This window comes from Schistocerca gregaria, chromosome 2 (assembly GCF_023897955.1).
Source record: "Schistocerca gregaria isolate iqSchGreg1 chromosome 2, iqSchGreg1.2, whole genome shotgun sequence".
Lineage (NCBI taxonomy): Eukaryota > Metazoa > Arthropoda > Insecta > Orthoptera > Acrididae > Schistocerca > Schistocerca gregaria.
The window spans coordinates 521,586,454-521,607,475 of record NC_064921.1 but is presented as its reverse complement, the minus strand read 5'-3'; the positions used below and the strand labels follow the sequence as shown (position 1 = coordinate 521,607,475).

At 35.6% G+C, this 21,022-nt stretch overlaps 1 protein-coding gene across 1 annotated transcript in view; it reads left to right on the top strand.

Moving 5' to 3' along the window:
* Positions 1-8,815, top strand: part of LOC126329999 (heparan-sulfate 6-O-sulfotransferase 2) — a 39,009-nt gene extending 30,194 nt beyond the window's left edge. The window contains exon 4 of the mRNA XM_049996287.1: positions 67-8,815. Within this exon, the coding sequence (XP_049852244.1) occupies positions 67-387 (321 nt within the window). The 3' untranslated portion in view covers positions 388-8,815. The remainder of the gene's footprint in view (positions 1-66) is intronic.
* Positions 8,816-21,022: the final 12,207 nt, after the last annotated feature.

Sequence of the window (21,022 nt, the reverse complement as noted above, 5' to 3'; positions counted from 1 at the left end):
CCTCATATATTTGATTTTTATGTACCCTTTTGTAAGGTAAGAGACTAATATTATTTTTACTTTCAGATTGCGCAATATGTATTTGAAGAAACTTTTAACTTGAGGTTTGCTGTTCCATTTGAACAACACAATGCTACAGTGTCAAGTGTCACTCTCTCAATGATCAGACAAGATCAGTTAGAAACTATCAGACGTCTAAATGATCTGGATTTAGAGCTATATTCCTTTGCGAAAGCTCTTATGTTTCAGCGCTTTGATCGCTTAAAGTCAAAGGATCCACTATTTAAAGAACGATTTGCACATTTAGGTGAACTGCCTGGGAGACAGAGTGATAGCTTTGATTGGGATCAGGTCATTTATGATGACAATAACATAACACAAAAGTAGTGGTGTAGACTTCACGACACTTACTTTTATATTCTGCATTATCATCAATGCACATAATTATTTTCTATTCATGCCATGATGATGACATGAAATCTTAAAGTGTTAGATGCAGTGCATTTTTAATGCTAATAACAGCTAATTGTGACAGCTCTGTAAATATGTATTGTGTTTTTGTACTTAATGTACTGTTGTTAATAGCTAATGTACAGCTAAGAAGAGTTAATTTCACATACCATAGTTGTATATAATTGTAAATTTCCCCAGTATAAACCAAGTCACATCTGTTGCAGCTGATGCTATTATCACTTCCAGTTTTATATGTGGTGAATCAGTTTTTGATATGCCTTTCATCTTTATTATATATTATGTTACAAAACCTTTGAGAATTATGTACGCACATCTTATTGAAGTATTTATTATAGATTTGTTGTTGAGTTGCATTTGAGACTAATTAATATTATACATCAGCTGCAAAAACTCTAAAGAAATAGAAATAGAATTGTATAAGAATATTCACAAAGAATACTTTATTTATGAGGCTGTGTAGTTAAATAAAACACACACACACACACACACACACACACACAAAATCACACGCAATCAGTGTGTATATAGCATTAGATATGAAATAACCATTTGAAATTTCCATTGAAGTAACATGGTTAATAACAGGCCACATTAACCCTTGACCTTATGGAAACAGACTGTGATCCTTTATGACGTGATGAGTTAAAGATTGACATGGTTAACAAGTGTACAGATTTGTGGGTACTAGAGGTGTAACAGGCAGAAAGAGGTCAAATTGATTTTTCTACTAAGCTAAGGCTAATAAAGTTAGTAACTTGCTGTAGGGGAGTGATTATCAGAACAGGAGGACTCATTATTGTTCAAATCGGAGGTGTTTCCAGTGAAGACAGGAAACTAAAGGACTTAAGAACAAAGAAAAGCGCCAAAAGAAAGCAGAGAATAGGTATTCTGTGATATCGTAGAACAAGTTAATACACAGTAGAATTGAGAATTTACACACCTGATAAGCATTGACAGGGTTCATGTGCAAAAACCTGGCATCAGTACTTTTGGATGATGGTTTCAAATGGTGTGTTTTGTTGAGAAAACTTATGGATGGGTGTAATGAAATAATTTTTCTGGCATGATTGATTGATAGTATGTTTTGGGGTTTGCAGATGAGTTGACAATTCCATTCTTTTTGTAGAGTGTTTGACCCTTACCTGACTCGTACTGCAAGTAATGTTTCTGCCACTGCTCAGTACCTGAACTCCAATCATACTGTAAGGGAAAGAAGGGAGTGTGTGCACTTCCTTTTCTGCACCTGTCCCACTGTTCCATGAAATGTTCATTCACTCAATGTTTTCTTTTTTGAAGGTGAGAGAATATAAATTGAGTGACAGGTCCCAAGACTTGCTTAGATTGAAACATCTTTGTTTCAACAGACCCCTGCTGTCCCTTACAGTACGACTGGAGTTCAGGTAGTGAGCAGATGCAAACAGGGTGCAGTGTGCAAAAAGAGAAATTGTTAGATCAGTTTAAGCCCAAACACAAATCTTCAGAATATGTTTTGGCTATGTTTCCTCATGCCATAAATTATTTGTTCTTAACTGTGTCTGATGCACATATTTGTTTAGGCAAATAGTGCCATTTTTGTGAAGGTGCAAATGATGCCTTTGTCTTGATCTCAAATGATTTTGCACTGCAACAGATTTTCATTTGGTTAGCACAAAAATAAAATTCATATTTCAAATTACCCAAGTGACATTAACTTTTGAAAGAAAATGAAACTGTCATGGAAATCTTATGGTTTAACATTCACAAGAAGACATCACAAAAATATTAACATATTTGGCTGTGACTCCCAAGTGATTTAATATTGTTCACGTGCATAATATCTCAACATGGTAGTGTTTTTCTTTATTCATTTCATTCTTATAATCGTTTTTGACATTTGTCTAGTTAAGAACAACACAGTCTGTATAATACATATCACCATATGTTTTCAGATTAACTTCATATGCATCTCAAATTGTATCCTTATTGTGTACAAATTTCATTATATTACTGCATACTAATGGAATTAATCAGTTTTTCCTCGAAGAATATTTTGAGGGTCTTTCTAAAATGAATATTTCTCGCTCGTACAGAACTTGTAACAGTTTGTATTTGTGATAACAGCTATGTATTTTTTTACACAGTTGTACAATCCATTGCTTCCATTGGATAATACCATCTCTCTGAAAAACTGTTTCAGTTTGAGTGCCATTTACATATTGTGGAACATATTTTATGATGGCATTACTTGTTAAATTGTGTCTTGATGTTGTTATATTCAGAATGACTTGTTAATATAATTCTACATTTCTGTTAAGTTTTAGTATTTTTCTTTATCTTTAGTCATTCTTATGCAAAAAAATTTTGAAACATGGATTTCAAGCAAATGATTTTTTGCTCAGGTATTTAATGAATACATGTTAGTGACAATGTGTGTAGGAAGATGCTGAATCAGTGTTAGTTTTGCTTGTACAGTGCATATGAAGTTGTCTTACGAGATTACCTCCTATGGAGAGAATGTACTTGAATTTATTGTATTCTAAGCTTGGCAGGTGTTTTTTAGTGAGTCACCTGGTACCAAATAACTGCAGATACTGAAACAGTCACACACTGTCATTACTTCTTTACTCCCTTAATATTTTTTATCTGTTAGACTTTAGTATTATTTGAACCTATGACTGAAAGCAATTTAGCAATAACTTTTTTTAGTTGTCACTTATGTGTTTTTGAAAATCATTTCAAGTAGCATCTTGATATCTGTGGGACTTTGACTACTACTGTTGTCTTCCATCACATGAGTGTAGTGAACTGGTGCTGGAAGTCACAATAGCCTACATGGTGTTGCATATGAATTCTACTTTTATTCTCTATTCTGTTCACTTAGTGTATGGTAACATTTTTGATTGCAGAGAGAGAGAGTATCTCTTATTTTATATTGTAATATAAAAGTCTCTGATCCCCATAAATCAAATTTTTGTGTGCTTTCAAAAGTAGGACTGGCTATAAATGGACCTGCTGTGTATCATCTTAATTTGTATATGTACCGTGGCAAACATCTGGAGGTACTTGTTTCACTGCAATGTGATATATAGTTCTATTACTACCACCACAATTTTTTTATGTCGGAGAGATGGTTCCAGTGAACTATTAAAGTGTGGAAAGTATTGAAAAGATAAGCCTGCAGTTACGCTAGCAATAAATTTTACAGCATTATAATTGTGAATGACAATCGCTAACAGTCCAAACTTTTAATCAGTCCTCTCTCAGGTTCCATCATATGACTGCTTGCTGGCAAAAACGATTTTACATAGGCATACAAATGATGCCTCATGAGGTTGTTGAGTGTTTTTAGTATAATGTATAATACCCAAAAATTGGAAAGATTGTAATGCCTTGAAATCATATGTTCAGATGTTGAAAAGTAAAATATCTATCTCATTTTTTCGAGCTTATAGTTTGGAGAGAATGATCATACATTAAGACATTCTGTGCACGTCAGTATTTGGAATTCATTTTACAGATTCTGGTAAATAACATTTTTTTAGCATGGGATGCAGTAATCTGCTTCTTAATATTCAGTATACTATTTTGAATGGAATGTGTGTTCAGCACCCCCAACTAATAATTATTTATTCCTGAAGAATTTACCACATTAATTTTTCAGAAGAAAAATAGATCTGTATTCTATATTAATAATATTTTGTCATGTTAATACTATTTACCAACTTGCCACGATTTGGGTCACTTTGCTATGAAAGCATGTACAATGACATTTGCTGCATTGTTTGTAAGATCAGTAAAAATTCTGATCTTGTTAGAAATTAATGTCCTTATTAAAAACCAACAAGTGTGGACAGTTGAGAAGAAGAATAGTGAGGAAGTATTAGGTGTATGTTAAAAGGAAGTAATGTATTATTAGATTTGTTTGTGGAAAGGACTGTCCTCTTAATCAGTCTAGCATTTTATCATTAAAGAAAACTAAACTGGTTATCTAAGTACCATTGGACTGAGTTAAGTGCTTTGTCTGACAAAATTTTTAATAACAGCTTGTAAAACTACTTTAGATGCTGGAAGTAGTGGTAGGGAAACGAGTGGATAAAGTGAAGATTAAGAGATTAAATCATCTGAAGAAGATATGAGCTAATCCAAGTAGACAAAAAAGTTGTAAAAAATTGTTGCTGGCTAGACACTATTCAGAGGCTAGAGATAATTAATGTTTGAGTAAAGAATGGAAATTCTATCAGTTATGAGGCAATATAAGAATCATTTGTGAAGTCAATATCACCATAGACAATGAAAGTGTTTTACTATGCTACCTGCTTCTAGGGTGCAGTGAAATTTGCTTCTTATAGTAGAGCATTGCGTGTATTGGGCACTACTGACAGGTAAAGGCTGAATGCTCAAGGGGGATTAAACTAGATTTCTGCCTTTCAAAAACAGTTGTTCTTTCAACTGAATAATGCAACCACACCACAAAGAATAACATACTGCTTCAATCTGTGATTTCCTTTCCATTATTTTCACTGAGTGAAGTGGTACATTAGGGAGACATTGGCCTTGAATTTGGAAAAGGTGCAGTTCAAATCCCTGCCCAGGCATCCAGATCTGTGTTTCACCATATAGTGGAGACGCTGAGTTGCAGATACGCATTGTAAAAATACTGCCACAAAATGAGCTTTCGGCCAATAAGGCCTTTGTCAAAAATACACACACACACACACACACACACACACACTCTTCAATCTGAGCTTGTACTTTGTCTGTAATGGCCTCATAGTGAATGGGATAGTTAGCTGTAATCTTCCATTCTGGCAATCTGTGCAGAGGCTTCCTTGCTAACACTTTAAATAACAGTGTTGGATAATCAGCTACTGCCATCAAAGCGTTACCTGAGACTTTTTTTTTCTCCCTTGGTATAAATCCTCTATTCAAATTACGCAGTTGCTAAATGCATATCTAAAGGCCATGCAATAAAGATTTTTCCTACTGAAAAATAAGTGCTACAAGAGAAGTGCTCTTCTCCTCCACATTATATTCTTTTTGCATTATATTGTGAGTGAGTTCCTAACAGATTAGGTGACTAGCTTTTATTGTAGCAACAGTTAAGTAGTATTCAGATCTGAGAAAATTCCAGGCCTTGCAACTCTCCTAAGTTATGGTAACTTATATTTATATTTCAAAGGAACTGTTAAAAATATATAAGGAGTCCATTTCACGTCACCCAGTAGGTATGCCAGGGCCGGAGAGAGCATGGAGGTGATTAGAAGCAGGACTTGAAAGCTGGAAGGTTTAGAATGATACAAACGATAAAAAAAAAAAAAAAAAAAAAAAAAATGGGAAGACTAAGATGGGAAGAAGCAAAGCACACACAAATCATATGGACTCAAGATAGTAAAATATAACATGAAGTGCAAGTTAAAATGGGATCAAAACATACTTCCATAATGGTTGACCACAAGTCCAATCCATGCACATAATGTTTACAATAATTGACCACATATCTGGCGTATGCCCATAATCACAGTACCTGTTAAAGACTGTGGTAATGTGTTGCAGCCTACTACCAACCTTCTTGCCATATTTGGTGCTATCCTATTCATTTCTTTATCCTGCAGTACGTCAAGTTTTGATGTGATCACTTCTAGTAATTTTTTTGATTAGAACCCTTGTTAGTCTTTTTGCCGTGGACTAGCATTTTTTCCTAAGAGTTTTGTAGATTACATTTCTTAGCTTGTGCTTATTCATGTTTGTAACTAACATGGCTCGCATCCATGAAGGTCTTCCTGTATGAAGTTCAGCATATCTCAGCTGTACCCTTTTCTTTTTTCCTTTATTGCATTTACTGTTTTTTTTTTTTTGTTTTGTTTAGTTTATGAAAAAAATGTTTGTGCAAAATTATTGTATGTATAAAGACATTCATCAACTTCATGAATGCCACAGGAAACTGTGATTACAAAATCTTGTTTAGTCCACTGCATTATTGTCCTCCTTAAGAAGCAGCTGTTTGTTGTAATTATTTTAATGAACATCATATACTGTAAAAGCATTGAGACATGTAACTCTAGTTGAAAGTGGCAGTTTGTGACTGTATAATTACGATGTGTGCAAAATCATGATGCTGTGGACATATAATTGCAGGGCCATCAAATTTAGCAATATTACCACAATTGTCTCCTAGGCGCTATTACCTGGATTCCAAAGTTATAAAAATTTGCAGAGATTAAATTTTGATTCCGTATTTAGAGAATAGAATGTTCATATGAATTGGTGAGTTGTAAAAGTGGTCATGTTTCAGAAAGTAAATTTTTCAGAAGGTACAAAAAACTTTTTTTCTACACAATGGGTTTAAAAATGGTGTCATGGAGTTACTATATAGCAATTGGCCCCAGGTTGAAACAATATATGAGGGCTCTTTGGTAAATAAGTTCCGAATAGTTGTGGAATGGAAAACATTGTGCATATCAAAAATGTTTTATTTGCAACAGTTAGCTATAGCTTCCAGCTGCTTCTCTATATAGTCGCCACCCTGACTTTTGTTGTAGCATTGTGCCAACATTCCCGTCCTCTCATCATAGAAGGCAGCCACCTGTGCTTTCCACCAATACTCTACACTGGGTTTACAACTCGTTGACTGTGCAAATAGGTTGTCTTTAAAGTCAGCGATTCATGTGAGTAGAGGTGAAACTCAGGGGCAGCCAGTTACAAGCTGTATTGTGGATGATCAAACATTTCCCTTCAAAAACGCTGCAGAGTGTCGCCAAGAATTGTCATAAAGAAGGAACAACATGACAGTTGTTTTATGTGGGCTGCATGACGTCAGGCAAAATCTCTCACCGGGCTCTCATACTTGGTAGGAGACACTATTTTCTAGGCATCCTTCTGTGCTCAATGTACACTCAGAACTGAAAACAGCGACATGATGAGATCAACAGGAATACTAGAGACACTGCCCAACACATTTGTGCAAAACTTCATTGGATTTTCACAGTGGTTTCTGTTTCGTGACCGATCAGAACTTATTTTCTAAATAGCCCTCATACACCATTACAATATACTTTAGCCTTCAAGTGTGGTCAGAAATCCAGTTTGAATGTGCTGGAGGTGACCATTTTTCAGAACAGATGATGATGTGCAGGAGGAGGAGAATGCAACTAGGATTCTGTTTGTAGCAGAAGAGTTGTGTTATGCAGTTTTGTATTATTCATATTCACTATAGAAATAACATAGTGTTACGAGCGTAACAGTCTATTCATAATATACCCAAAATACAGCAACAAACAAAATACAGCAAAGCAGGCAATGGTGGGCATGCTTCATCTTCATCTTTATCTTGTCCATCGGCACTGACAGATACTGTCATAAAATGGTTTCAACTCAACAGATTTGTATTGTAAAATTTTCTTTACATCATCTTGTGAATGTTGAGCACTTCTGTTGCTGGGACATGACCCCCTGTTATACCATCAACATGTACTTAATTCGAAAAACAGTGAGCATGGCTCCTTTGTCAACTCACCGATTCATATATTGCCTATAACATGTTCATGTTATTGCAGAAATGTATAAATAATTTAAGGAGTAAAGATAACAACTCTCCAAGTAATTGAGGTGCTAAGGCATCACAATCACAGAAACAAGAGTGAGAGTGTTGCTAACACTTGGATGAATCGTCCTTCAGAGCTGCAGTTTGTGTTTGTACACACACACACACACACACACACACACACACACACACACACACACACAAAGTGTGGACACATTGAATAGGCTAGATCACCACTGAGATACACATGTACTCTACTGCTCAAATTCAGCTGAAAGCTAGCAACAATATCATTTTTATATCTTTATGTATTGACGTATTAATGTTTTAAACATGTGCCATGAAAAAGTGAGTGAACATACTGACAAATCCAAAGTTACTTCTAATTTTATTGAGAGTAATCTTCTGTGATTTCCCACTAATGCACATAATATACTGGCTGAATAACATATGTAAAATCAATGAAACTGCTGTCCATACGTGCCCAGTTTGCCATTTTATGAGACTGCTACTTGGTAGACGTATTACATCAGTTCAAGTGTTGTATGCATTTAATTTGCATTTAATGGGAAACTTCATGCCACACTGTCTCTCCTAGTCAACAAGAAATCTGATATTACACATTGGCCTAAGTACCACATATGGATTCTGCCATTCAGACTTGAAGTGTTTGTTATCTCTCTTTAGTGGCAGTTAAGATGAATGAACCACTATTATAAACTTCGTATAAATATTTTTGTTACTTTTATTTTATATTGATTACAATGTTCTTTTTGTAAAGAAATGAACAAAGATATTTTAAATAAACAGCTACGAGAGACACTGTTACTTCTTCCTCCCCCCTTCCCCCATCCCACATCATTAGTTAAGATGAGCTGTTAAAATATGGGTGCTTGGTATTTCGTCTGTGTAGTTGTTCTATCTGGTAGCAGTGACGGAATCCAAATAGCATAAAATTAGACATAGAGTTTGCAGATTAAAAATTATTTTCGTTTCTCACTTTCATTTCTCAAATGACAAACAGGGAAAACAGCACATAAAAATCATGCTGTTTATTGTAACCCAGCTACCAGCTCCAGGGTAGACAGAGACAAATGCTAGGAATAACTGAGCAGAAATGTCCCTCACAGATGCAGGTGACTAGAATAAGTGTTTGAGGATGCATGCATGTGACAGTACTCTCAGCTATATTCCACGGGAATCATTTAGCTTGGACTCCAGCTCATAATGATGTCATGAGTGAAGCTTGAAAAAACACACTTGAATTATGAAAGAATCCTCTAGATGGGATATGAATAGCTTAAAACATAGGTGGCTGCCACCACACTGCCCACTGCTAACTTGAGCATTTATATATATATTTTGCCCTAGAAGAATAAATAATAATGTGTGAGAATGTAGCTGGTCATGATTGCAAGAAAGAATGTGGTAATACTGGATCCCATTGTGCCTTGGGGAGAACTGTGTTCAAAAATATCATGTGTATGCAGGAAGTTGGTACACTTTGCAGCACAAAAAGTGAACGAAAAGAATTTTCACCAGAGTCATTGTATTTTGCAGTACAGATGCAAATTAATGTAACAGGCATTACTTGAAATGTGAATTCTAGTCCTATTCCAAGTAGTCACATAAGCTTTTCTGCAAACAAAATGCACTTGTTAACTATGGAGACACTACAAAACAGCAGAATTTTTGATGGTTGCCACATTTGATTCCATGTTAAGTTGCAATTTTTTTTTTTCCGTCCTTGTTGTAAGAGACACTAAAATGGAAAACATAACTCTATTCAGATGATGTGCAGTTTATCTTACACAGTAGATGCGATAGTTTTTAGGCTGTGAATTTATTTTTGGTGCATATTCCATAGATCAATTAGCATGTGTAGGCACAAGAATGTAGAACAAGTCAAAACATGGATTTTGTTACGTACTTGTCATTTATAAAACATTAACTGATATACATATCATTTGCATTACATTAATTTTCGTACAAACTAATTTATATATAATGGTAACTAAGTACGAGTTACGGAATATAATTACATACTGGCGAGCAATTCTATCTTATAATTTATTATTTTCCTATGATGCAAGAATATAATTAAGGGATTACATAATGATTCAGTTTGATTTAACTAGTAACAAAGAACTGTATTACATGTTTTAGAACACAAACAAAATTATTGACATAATACATACAATTGCATGGGAACAACAAACAGAAATATGTGAGAAGTGCTTTATTTATTATTATTATTATTATTATTATCATCATCATCATCATCATCATCATCATCATTTTAAGAAAGAACTCAGCTAGACAAAAAAAAAATTGTTTGCAAGGATAAACCCACTTGATTCACATTTGAATATTATAAATTTGTTATGCTTCGTAGTGAGGAAAACTGTCGGTTATGAAGGTCATGACTGGGTAATAATGTGTTGTGAGCAGGTGGTGGTTAGTATTCTCACTCCTTCAAAAGACCATGGCAATAGTTTCTTGGAGGCACTTTGCACATAATTCTGGTGAAATTTTTCTGTGCATTAAATACTCTCTGATGCTGGTGATTTGGTCCAGAAGACGTCACACCTAAGTGAGTGGAAGGACCAACACAGGCAAACTTTGATGTACTGATATCTCTCATACTGCAAATTATCTATGCTATGATTTAATTCTTACTTTGTGTGTAAACAAAGAAATCTAAAGAAAGAACGAACACATTTCACCAAGCATGGCATACACTTAAACAACTCAGGTAAAGGGTTTATTTGCAAAAAAATAAGAGAACACATAAGAAATTTAAATAAAAAAACCAGTCCTAAAATATTCTGAGTACAGAATTACAAGGACAGACTAAAACACCCGCTTATGATGATTTTGTGAAAGCAAAAAATGCCATGCTGAGAGACCAACAAGTGAAAACACAAGATTGGTCTAAAATAACCTCATCTGCTGACGTTGTGATCTTACCAACAAAGAAAACGTCATTTGCAAAAGAAGGGGGGACATTGTCTACAAAAGAGGAGCTACCAACCACAGGATCAGTATTATTTGCCTCATGAACAGGAGTGCTATCATATAGCAGTAGATCTTCTGGCAGCACTGCAGCAGCGTCTGGACCCATGGAAAGAAGCACTAGGAACAGGAAGTGCACACAAAAGGAACAAAATTGTTGATACCCAGAGGTAAAAAAAAGCAACATAACTAAAAGAGCAACAGATTTTTTAAAAAATTGATTTACAAATACTGTATCAAAATGTTCAATATGCATCTAACAAATTATAATTATTAGAAGTGTTAAGAGGTGCTGAACTACCCATATTTTCAAAATGACAGAGCATAGTTTAAAGGAGAGTGAATTAAAGGTTTTCAATATAATAGGATAAAAAAAAGTAGCATATTATTGCAGAACTGGATGTAAAAGAGGGGGAGTAGTAATATATATAGACAGCAGATTAGGGGACTGCACTCCATAAAAGATCACAAACTGCAGAATTTTACTTTGAAGCAGCAGCAGTGCAAATAACATTCATGGTGCAAAAATGCCTTTTAAAAGTAATGTATTAATCACCTAATTCAATAATCAAAAACTTTTTGCTGGAGGTTGATGTGCTACTGCACAGTCATGAAGAAATAATTTTTTGTAATAACAGATGCCTTAAATATAGATATGCAGAAAGACAGTGGTTACACAAGAAATTTTCATGACATTATGAGGACATACAATCTCCAGTTTCATGTAAAAAATCATACAGAAACATCAAGCACATCAATTGACCATGTTCTTCCAAATATACCTACAGAAAGACAAAAAGTTCAAGTTGTAAACACTATTGTTACAGACCACTTTTGACAAACAATTGAACTGTGAGATAGTACAAAAAGTGAGGATAACACTGTGGCTGAACTTAGATGAACTAAACTTGGGAAATTGAGTAGACTAGGAATTTTGCTGAGAGCAGAAATGTTGGATGATGTGTACATAGAGGCCATTGTAGGAAAGAGATGGGAATCTTCTGTAGTGTATTAAGACACCACATGGATAAAGCATGTCGTAAAATATACAGAACAATTAGGGCTGACCCAAACAAAAGGTGATATGCTGTAGAAACTGAAAAAGCAAGAGATGGACTGAATGAACTCTATGAAAATTATCAGAAAGAGAAAGGACGCAAGTGTCATGAAGCTTACAAGTGCAAGGAAAAAAGCATACACTAGGATGAAGCAAAGACCAGCATCAAAAACTCAAAATATAAGCACCTTCTAACATCTCTAAAACAGTCTGGAATTGTATAAACGAGAAGAGAAAAGAGTTACAGGTCTTAAATGACGCAAATATAATACTGACAAGGGAGGGGAAAGACATGACAGATCCACAAGTGGGTAACATCTTCAATCAGCACTACAGAGCTGTAGTGGAGAAACTTCTAAAATAAAATGTATCAGTATAAAGAGCATGGAATGTCCCAAAAGCGCTGGCTTACAGTTTATACCTACTCCCTATTGATGAACTGGAAATTCCAAAAACATTGGAGTGTGAAAAATAAAAATACAGAGAGTCTGGATGGCATACAAGCAAAAATGGTCAAACACTGTGCTAGATATCTTGCAAAGCCCCTGGTGATCCTAATAAATTTAGTAAAGATGAAAGGAGTATTCCCAAAATTTTTAAAAATGAATAAGGTTGTAAAGGAGATCCAAGTAACTAGACACACATAACAATCACAACTGTTCTGTCTAAAGTAGTCGAAGCAGTGATTAAAGACAGAATTATTAACATAATAGAGAATCAAAACAGCTTAAACAAAGCACAACATGGATTTAAAGAGGGGAGATCCATTAAGACCGCAGTGACAAACTCCATAATACACGTCACCAGGGCACTGGATCATCAAAGGTATCAAGTGTGCTTAGACCTCAAAAGCTTTTGATTGTGTCTGTCATAAAATTCTTATAGAAAGACTGGACTGTTATGGCACAAGAGAAAACCTTGGTTGAAAATAGACAACAGAAATAAAACATAAATCCAAAAATACACAGATTTTCTGGAGGTAAAATATGGAGTAGCTCAGGATTTAGGATAAAAACCTTTGCTGTTTATCTTGCATATAAATGAAAAAGTGATTACATATGCTGATGACACAACTTTACTAGTATGTATTGACATTTGAAATTAGAGTCTCTGAGAATCTGGAAATGACAGAACACTATTTTAGAGAAATAATTTGTTGATCAACAGGAAGAAAACTATCTGCACAAACTTGGAAACATACAGATCTAACAGTCCAGAGGAATTTATCCTGAGCATTGGGGATGCGGACTTAGAAGAAGTGGACTGTAATAGGTTTTTGTGAATAGAGGCAGACAAATTTCTGACATGGGAAAACCATATTGATAAAACTGTTCAAAAATAAGTACAAATATGTTCTTAATGAAAAGAATATGTTATACATTGGACACAAATCTAGCTAAAAATGCACTATGTACTTATCTTCCCGCACATATTTCCTGCGCATACTGTACTGTATACCAATATGGGGAGAAGCAGAAGATGCACACATTCAAAGAATCTTAAAACTTCAAAAGAAAGCTGCCAGAGACATAGCCAAACCAACACCACAGGAGTCCTGCAAAAACAAATTCGAAGAATTTAAAATATTGACCGTGCCAAGTTTGTACATATATGATACAATATTTCTTTTACTGGTAAGTTGCACCGCGCCTCTAAATAGAGATTTACATGACCACAACACAAGAACTAGAGATACTACCATATCTACAGCAAAAGATTGAAAAGACAGATAGGAACCCTAAAACTGCAGGAAGTTTATTTTATAACACACTGCCATTTAGCATAAAGAGCACAAAGGAGTGATCACCTCCAAAATAAACCTGAGAGTAGGCTCTTAGTACTGGGTGTAAAGTCGAGGGCCACTTTCAATTGTTTATTGCACAACAACCAAACATTGTACAGATATCATACACATGTCATTTTGAAGAGAAATCCCGAAAGTTTTTTTTTTCCATGTATGCCGCCACAGCATAGTTTGGTAATTTGCCGATAGTCAGTGCTAGTTGTGAACATGGCAAGTTCAGGTGCAGAGCAAGCTGTTTCATGAGATGGCTTCCCCAATCACCAGATCTCACTCTGTGTGACTCTTTTCTGTGGGGACACATTAGAGGTCTGGTGTATGTACGACCTCTACCACATGACGTAGTAGAGCTCTGGTAGAGAATACTGATGTATGACATCTGTACAATGTTTAGTTCTTGTGCAGTGTTGTTGTTGTTGTCTTCAGTCCTGAGACTGGTTTGATGCAGCTCTCCATGCTACTCTATCCTGTGCAAGCTGCTTCATCTCCCAGTACCTACTGTAACCTACATAATTCTGAATCTGCTTAGTGTATTCATCTCTTGGTCTCCCACTACGATTTTTACCCTCCACGCTGCCCTCCAATGCTAAATTTGTGATTCCTTGATGCCTCAAACTGTGTCCTACCAACCGATCCCTTCTTCTAGTCAAGTTGTGCCACAAACTTCTCTTCTCCCCAATCCTATTCAATACCTCCTCATTAGTTACGTGATCTATCCACCTTATCTTCAGCATTCTTCTGTAGCACCACATTTCGACAGCTTCTATTCTCTTTTTGTCCAAACTAGTTATCGTCCATGTTTCACTTCCATACATGGCTACACTCCAAACAAATACTTTCAGAAACGACTTCCTGATACATACATCTATATCTTGTGCAGTAAATAACTGAAAGTCTTACCAGACTTTATGTTCACCCTGTATATTTAATCACTGTGTATTAATATTGATTAACTATAAAACACTATTACAAAAAAATATTTTTATGTGTCAATGACAAATTTCTAATAAATTTGTCTTATTCTTTATAAAACTGTAAACATGACAAATCTTACATCGTTGTAAAATATGATCTATGGACAAAACTAAACTAAACTAATGGCAAATGTTGCTGACAATGGCCTTTTATAGTTTTGGAGGAACTGATTTTCCAGCTAAGCACGCTTCCAACTGGGACTCCTAAGAGTTTTTCATAAATATACTCTCTGTATCTATTGCCTTCCTGTGCAATAACAATCTCTGAGTTCATCTGTTCAGAATGAAACTAGATGCAGTTGCTTTTGCTGAAGTTTACTACAAGCAAACAATTGGCTCTCTAGGGTGGTGCATATCTTGTTATCAATTACATTGGTGTGTATTATTGGCAAAAATTGTGAAGTGGCTTGTACTTTTACACATCTAATGTATATGAGAAAGGATAGGAGACCAACAACAGATCCTTGTGGGACTGCATAACACTCCATTTCTCAGCCAGTCTATCTCTGCTACCTCTTTTTTTTTTGTTTACATTGGAAACTACATTTTGCTATCTGCTGTGGAGATAAAAATTTTAACGAGTTACCTACTTGTCCTCTGATTCCATAGTGACTTACTTTCTTAAGAGATATCTTATGATTGATAAAGTTGAATACTTTTAAAGATCAAAGAATATACCAACCAGCAATGTTCCCTCATCTCCATATTCCAAAAAATCATTTGTGAATGAAAATATGACATCAGTTATGGAAATAACTTTTTGAAACCCAAGTATGTTTTTACTAATAATGTGGAAGCTGTCTAGAAGCTTTAAAAACCTGGCTTATAGTAATTTTGTAAGAACTTAAGATAATACAGTCAAAAGGATGAGAGAATATAATTCATAAAATCTGCAGCTTTAGATGTAAGAATTCTTCACAGTGCAAATTTCAACCTGTCAGGGAAGATAATATGATAAACATCAAGGTTGAATATATAGTCAAGAATTTTGCTGAAATGATGCAACAGGTTTCAGCAGTGTATTTGAAATAGTGTCTTCACTTATTTGTCTTCTTTTTGTGGTGGTGGTTTTCTTACTTCATTTACTGTTATGCTGGTTATGCATATCTATTCTAACAAATAAACTTCTCAAAGCCTATTCTGATCACTTATGCAAAATTTTGGCACACATGTATAGTGCTTCTTTGAATTAGGCCATCTTCCTGGACAGAATGAAGATTCCTATAGTGAAACCTCTCCACAAAAATGAAGACACAGCAGAAGTCATAAACTATTGTCCTGTCTCTCTCTTCACCACATTTTCAAAAATCCTACAGATTTTTGAAGCACTCCTAGAACACTGATGTCACCAATATGGTTTCTGAAAAGATATGTCCACAACTGAAGCTGTATTTTCATATACAAATGATGTATTGGAACCCCTAAGCCAAAAATGAAGCAAGTTAGTATATTTTGTGATCTGACTAAGGGTTTCAATTGTGTGGTTCACAAAATGCTTTTCTATAAAATGTACTACTATGACGTCAGTGGGACTGTGGTAAACCGGCTAAAATCCTGCATCCAAGATAGGAAGCCAGTTTTGGATATGATCAGCAGAGATGAAAACAACGATCATTGTAGGGGATTGGAGACATCAGTGCTATAAAGTCACTTGTTTTGGTACTTATACTCTACTGTGTGTTACGGAGCTATCTTTTGGGGGAAATCAACTACTTCAAAAAAATTCTTTTTCTTTCTGCATAAAAAGGTTGTCGGGATGGTGAGTTCTTCTCAAGAACTACCAGTTGTAATCTTTTTAAAAAACTTGGGAGACTTGCCATCTCTTCCCAATAAATTTATCCTATTAAGAGCTTCATGGTTGACAATCCTATTCCCTACAAAACCAACAAAATGTACTACATTACAACACAAGAAGAAAGGTTGACTTCCATTGTGATTTTAAAAATCTAACTCAGGCACAGAAAGTTGTGCACAGTATTCCAGTATTAAAACATTTAATTCATATTCACATCAAAGGTCTTCTTTTTGTGGTGGTGTTTTTCTTACTTCATTTACTGTTATGCTGGTTATGCATATCTATTCTAACAAATAAACTTCTCAAAGCCTATTCTGATCACTTATGCAAAATTTTGGCACACATGTATAATGCTTCTTTGTAATTGACATTTATATTAGTTTCTTACTCATTCCACAGTCCAGAATCTCAGATGCATTAAGGATCTGCAGAATAAGTATGTAAATAAAATTACAAAAATTCTTTCAGTGATTCAGTGGCCTTTTTGAATATTTATAAAAATGTCTTGGGGATTCTATTTGGATGGGCAGCTTGGGTCTCATTCGTTATTCCCTATCAGACAGTTTTGAATTGATTGCTAGAGTTATTAATTTTTGAGCTTAAAGACAGACTTTTCAATTTAATTAGTTTCACTTAGTATTTTGCAATACATTTTGTAGTGATTTATCTGGGCTGGATTGTCTGATTTTTTTATTTGATATAAGATCATTGCTTTGTTTTGCATGGTCTTCATACCAGTAGTTATCCATGGCTTGTTGGTGGATTTTTTGGACCACAAATCCTTTTTGAAAAAGTACTTTCAAATATTTTCTGCATTAGTAGTTGAGTGGTCAGTGTGGCTGATGGTCACACAGAGGACCAAGGTTCGATTCCTAGTACTGACATAGATTTTTTCTGCAAGTGAGGACTGGAACAGGGTGCACTCAGTCTCATGATGGCAATTAATTAGCTACTTGACCAAATAGTAGTAGCTCCAGCTCATAAAATTTGATAATGGCCTAAAGAGTAGTGTCCTAATCCCACATCCCTCCATAGCACATCCAGTGACACCATTGGTGGAAGATGACACAGTGGTTGCTCAGTACCACAAGTAATTATGGTATTTATAGTGAGTTTTCACCCATCATGATCAGCGACACCATTAAGAACCTGGTTGTCAGTGATGTCAACTATTTTTTTCTGATGTATAAATATACTGTTAAGTAATGTACTGGAATGTGAAGTTATTCTGGCATGGAAACCAAATGCAGAAACATGTTTACATATGGTCATCAAATTTTGTAGGTCAGCCTGCCACTAGAGGATGTCAGAAAATTAACATTGAAGTCTCAAGTACTAACACGTCTCTCTCATGTATAAAAATGCGTGCTAGTTATAACTATCTATAATCACCTACTACATCATTATTACTTGTATTATTGTAGTATCTCGTAATTGGGGTGTAAAGTAAAATTAATCTTCAGTTTCATTAAATATCCATAAGAAACAAAAAGAATGTGTAAGTGCAGGAACTGGTAGGTACGTAAACTCCTCAGTTAATAATAGTAAAGTGCTCAAATGTGGTGTCTGCTTTTTTTCCAAAAAGTGTGGACTAGTGACGTAAACACTGTAAGCACACATTTAGAGAGACTAACCTGCTTAATTTTTTTTTCTAAGATCACCTTACCTGAAGAGAAATCTCATTACGTAGTAATTTGTCATGTTATATATTATCCCTACATGAACTGGGAATTTTCTACTGTGTTCACTGATAGTCTAATGCAATGAGAAAGTCTGTCATTGCCCAATTCACTCTATAAAGGCCAATGACAGTACACAGTTCAAAGGCAAATACATAAATGACCTTGCTTTGAGTCTAGCCACTTTATTCACAAGCATGCTTCATTGTTAACCATCTATTTGTGACCGCATCGTTGGTCTTGTGTAGCAATGAATTTGATGGTATGTAGATATGTAAATTGAAGGTAGAGAGGGGAAAAAAGGAAAGCAAAGGGAGGGAGTACTGCAGTCACCTGTATTGGGACATTACGCGGAAGTGACAGCAACAAGTGAAAATGTGTACCGGACTGGGGTTTGAACTCAGGATCTCCTGCTTACTAGGCAGGTGTAGTAAACACTGCACCATCCAGGAAAAAGTTTTATCACAACTACACAGACTGTCTCGGCTCACTTCACAGCTGATGCACACTCCTATTGAGTGTCACCTATCTGCAGCTCCTGTTGTTTTCCTCCATGTTTGCTCTTCCAAAATTCCCACATGAGGTCACACGTATTTGTACATCTTCACTGAAGAAGGTGGATTCGTTACCCTGATAGGCCTATCAAATTATACGAATGTGTGTTGTCTGTTTTTTAAGATATGTCTGAAAGAACAAACACCACATATTAATAGAATTTGATGGTATTGGAGACTGGGGTGCAGTGCTGTGTTTCTCAGCACACTGCACAATGATGTAGTGATACAGGAGACTGCAGTAAGTGTGTGCAAACTGGTTGATGACATGTGATACCAGTCGAGGATAATGAATTTGTAACCACAACACAACTAAAATTGTTTTTTAAATGTGCTGCAGTTGAAACATACCACTTCATTTCTAGTGTAGTTCGATATCTTTCAGCACCGGCATCAGGAGGAGAGTCTACAAAGCAAACATGCAGCCATCAAGGAGAAGCTCCATAATTATTGAATCTAAATATTAATGTTTACTGAGTGAAAGATCTATTGTGACTGGCAAAATGTAATACTTTTTTGACAAATCAGTATTTTTTCTCAGAGAAAGATGGTTCAGTATGAGTACATAGGCACATGGTATCTGTCTGGACCACAAACATAATTTTGAGTCATCTCGGAGTGGCATGTGTCTGTGACAATTTGGGGTTGGATGTATTTCATGGACTAGGGATGGTCCACAAAAAGATGGCCAACTTGATGCTGTCCAGTATACTCAATGCCATGGTCTTGTCAGTGCAAAAACTATATCCTGAGGATTAACTTGTTTCTAGCAATATCAGTCTCCAGTATTCATTTCAACTATGGGGCAGGAGAGATTTGCAGAAAAAAAAGATATCTCTCTTCTCAGCTGGCCTCCTACTGAATCAAGCTACAATCTATTGAAAATGTATGGACGGAGACAAAACAGGCCGTGCAAGGAAACTGGCCTCACACAGTGCCAGAACCCTGCAATGGCATTTAGAACATTACTTGAGTTGCCTGGGAGGAGGTGGCAGAAAATGAGAGTTATTACTCACCCCATTCATCCCATAGGCTTCCTTCCTCACAAGATGCAGATGGTCACTTTGGACATAATATTAGATGGTAAGCAAACCATATGCTGTATCCTTTTAAGGACTAAAAATATCTCCCCGTTGTCGACGGGACGTTAAACACTAACCACCACCACTAAAAATATCTTTTTATGAACCACAAAATGTTCATTCCTGTGGTGTTGTCTGAAGAGTGAGGTCCCATGATAAAGTTGGTACCTCATGACAGAACCGCAAGCTAAAGGAAGTCACTGCCACAAGCAGCCACAAATGAGAGAATCAACGGAGACAGGCCTTCAAGATTTCTGTACGCTGCTGCTGTTCCAAGTCTACTTATGTCAGAGTTCACTGCCATTCAGCCCACTATGATAACCCACTCTGAAATCAGCCTGATTGTAGTTCAAATGTAGACTGTCATTCAGTACAAGAACGAAAAAACATTTGTGACATTACAGTACCAACATTCAACATAAAAAACAGTTATCACTGTATTCTGCAATTGTCTCAAATGTACATTGCCTCTCATATGGATGTGGATGTCCTCCAAAGTATCTGTTATTAAAGTTTTACTGAAATTTATCTTAATATTTGTTATATGTTGTAGCATCTACTCAACCTCCTCCAGAAGTTAAATCAACTGAATTTTGTCTAGACTTGCTACAACATACAGAAATGGTGGTAAGTCTAGTTATTACATCTATTCAAGTGTGCTTTATTTATATGGCATGAAAAAAATGGCGAAGAGTAATTTTTGAATAGCTTTCCACCTTCATCTGCCTGTCTTGACATGCTTTGTGTTCTGCTAGTCAAGCAATAATTTTTCTGTGTTATTGTATCTAGTCTAAAGTGTTTAACCACATCTGAGCCTGCATGTGAACTATCATTAAATGAATGACTGCTGCTCAATGTACAACAAATGACAAACTTACTGTCACAACAAGCAGCACTACAGCTGGTTGCTGCACCCAAGTTTTGCCAGAATTACTGCAACAAAGAGGATTTGTTGTAATGTTGTGCTCAACTGGAAGCAATTTCACTATGAAGACCTTTAAAGATATGTTGCACATTGCATTCTTTCTGTCCACTGTTGCAGCCAGTGTCTGTCGTCTGTGTCTCAAATTGT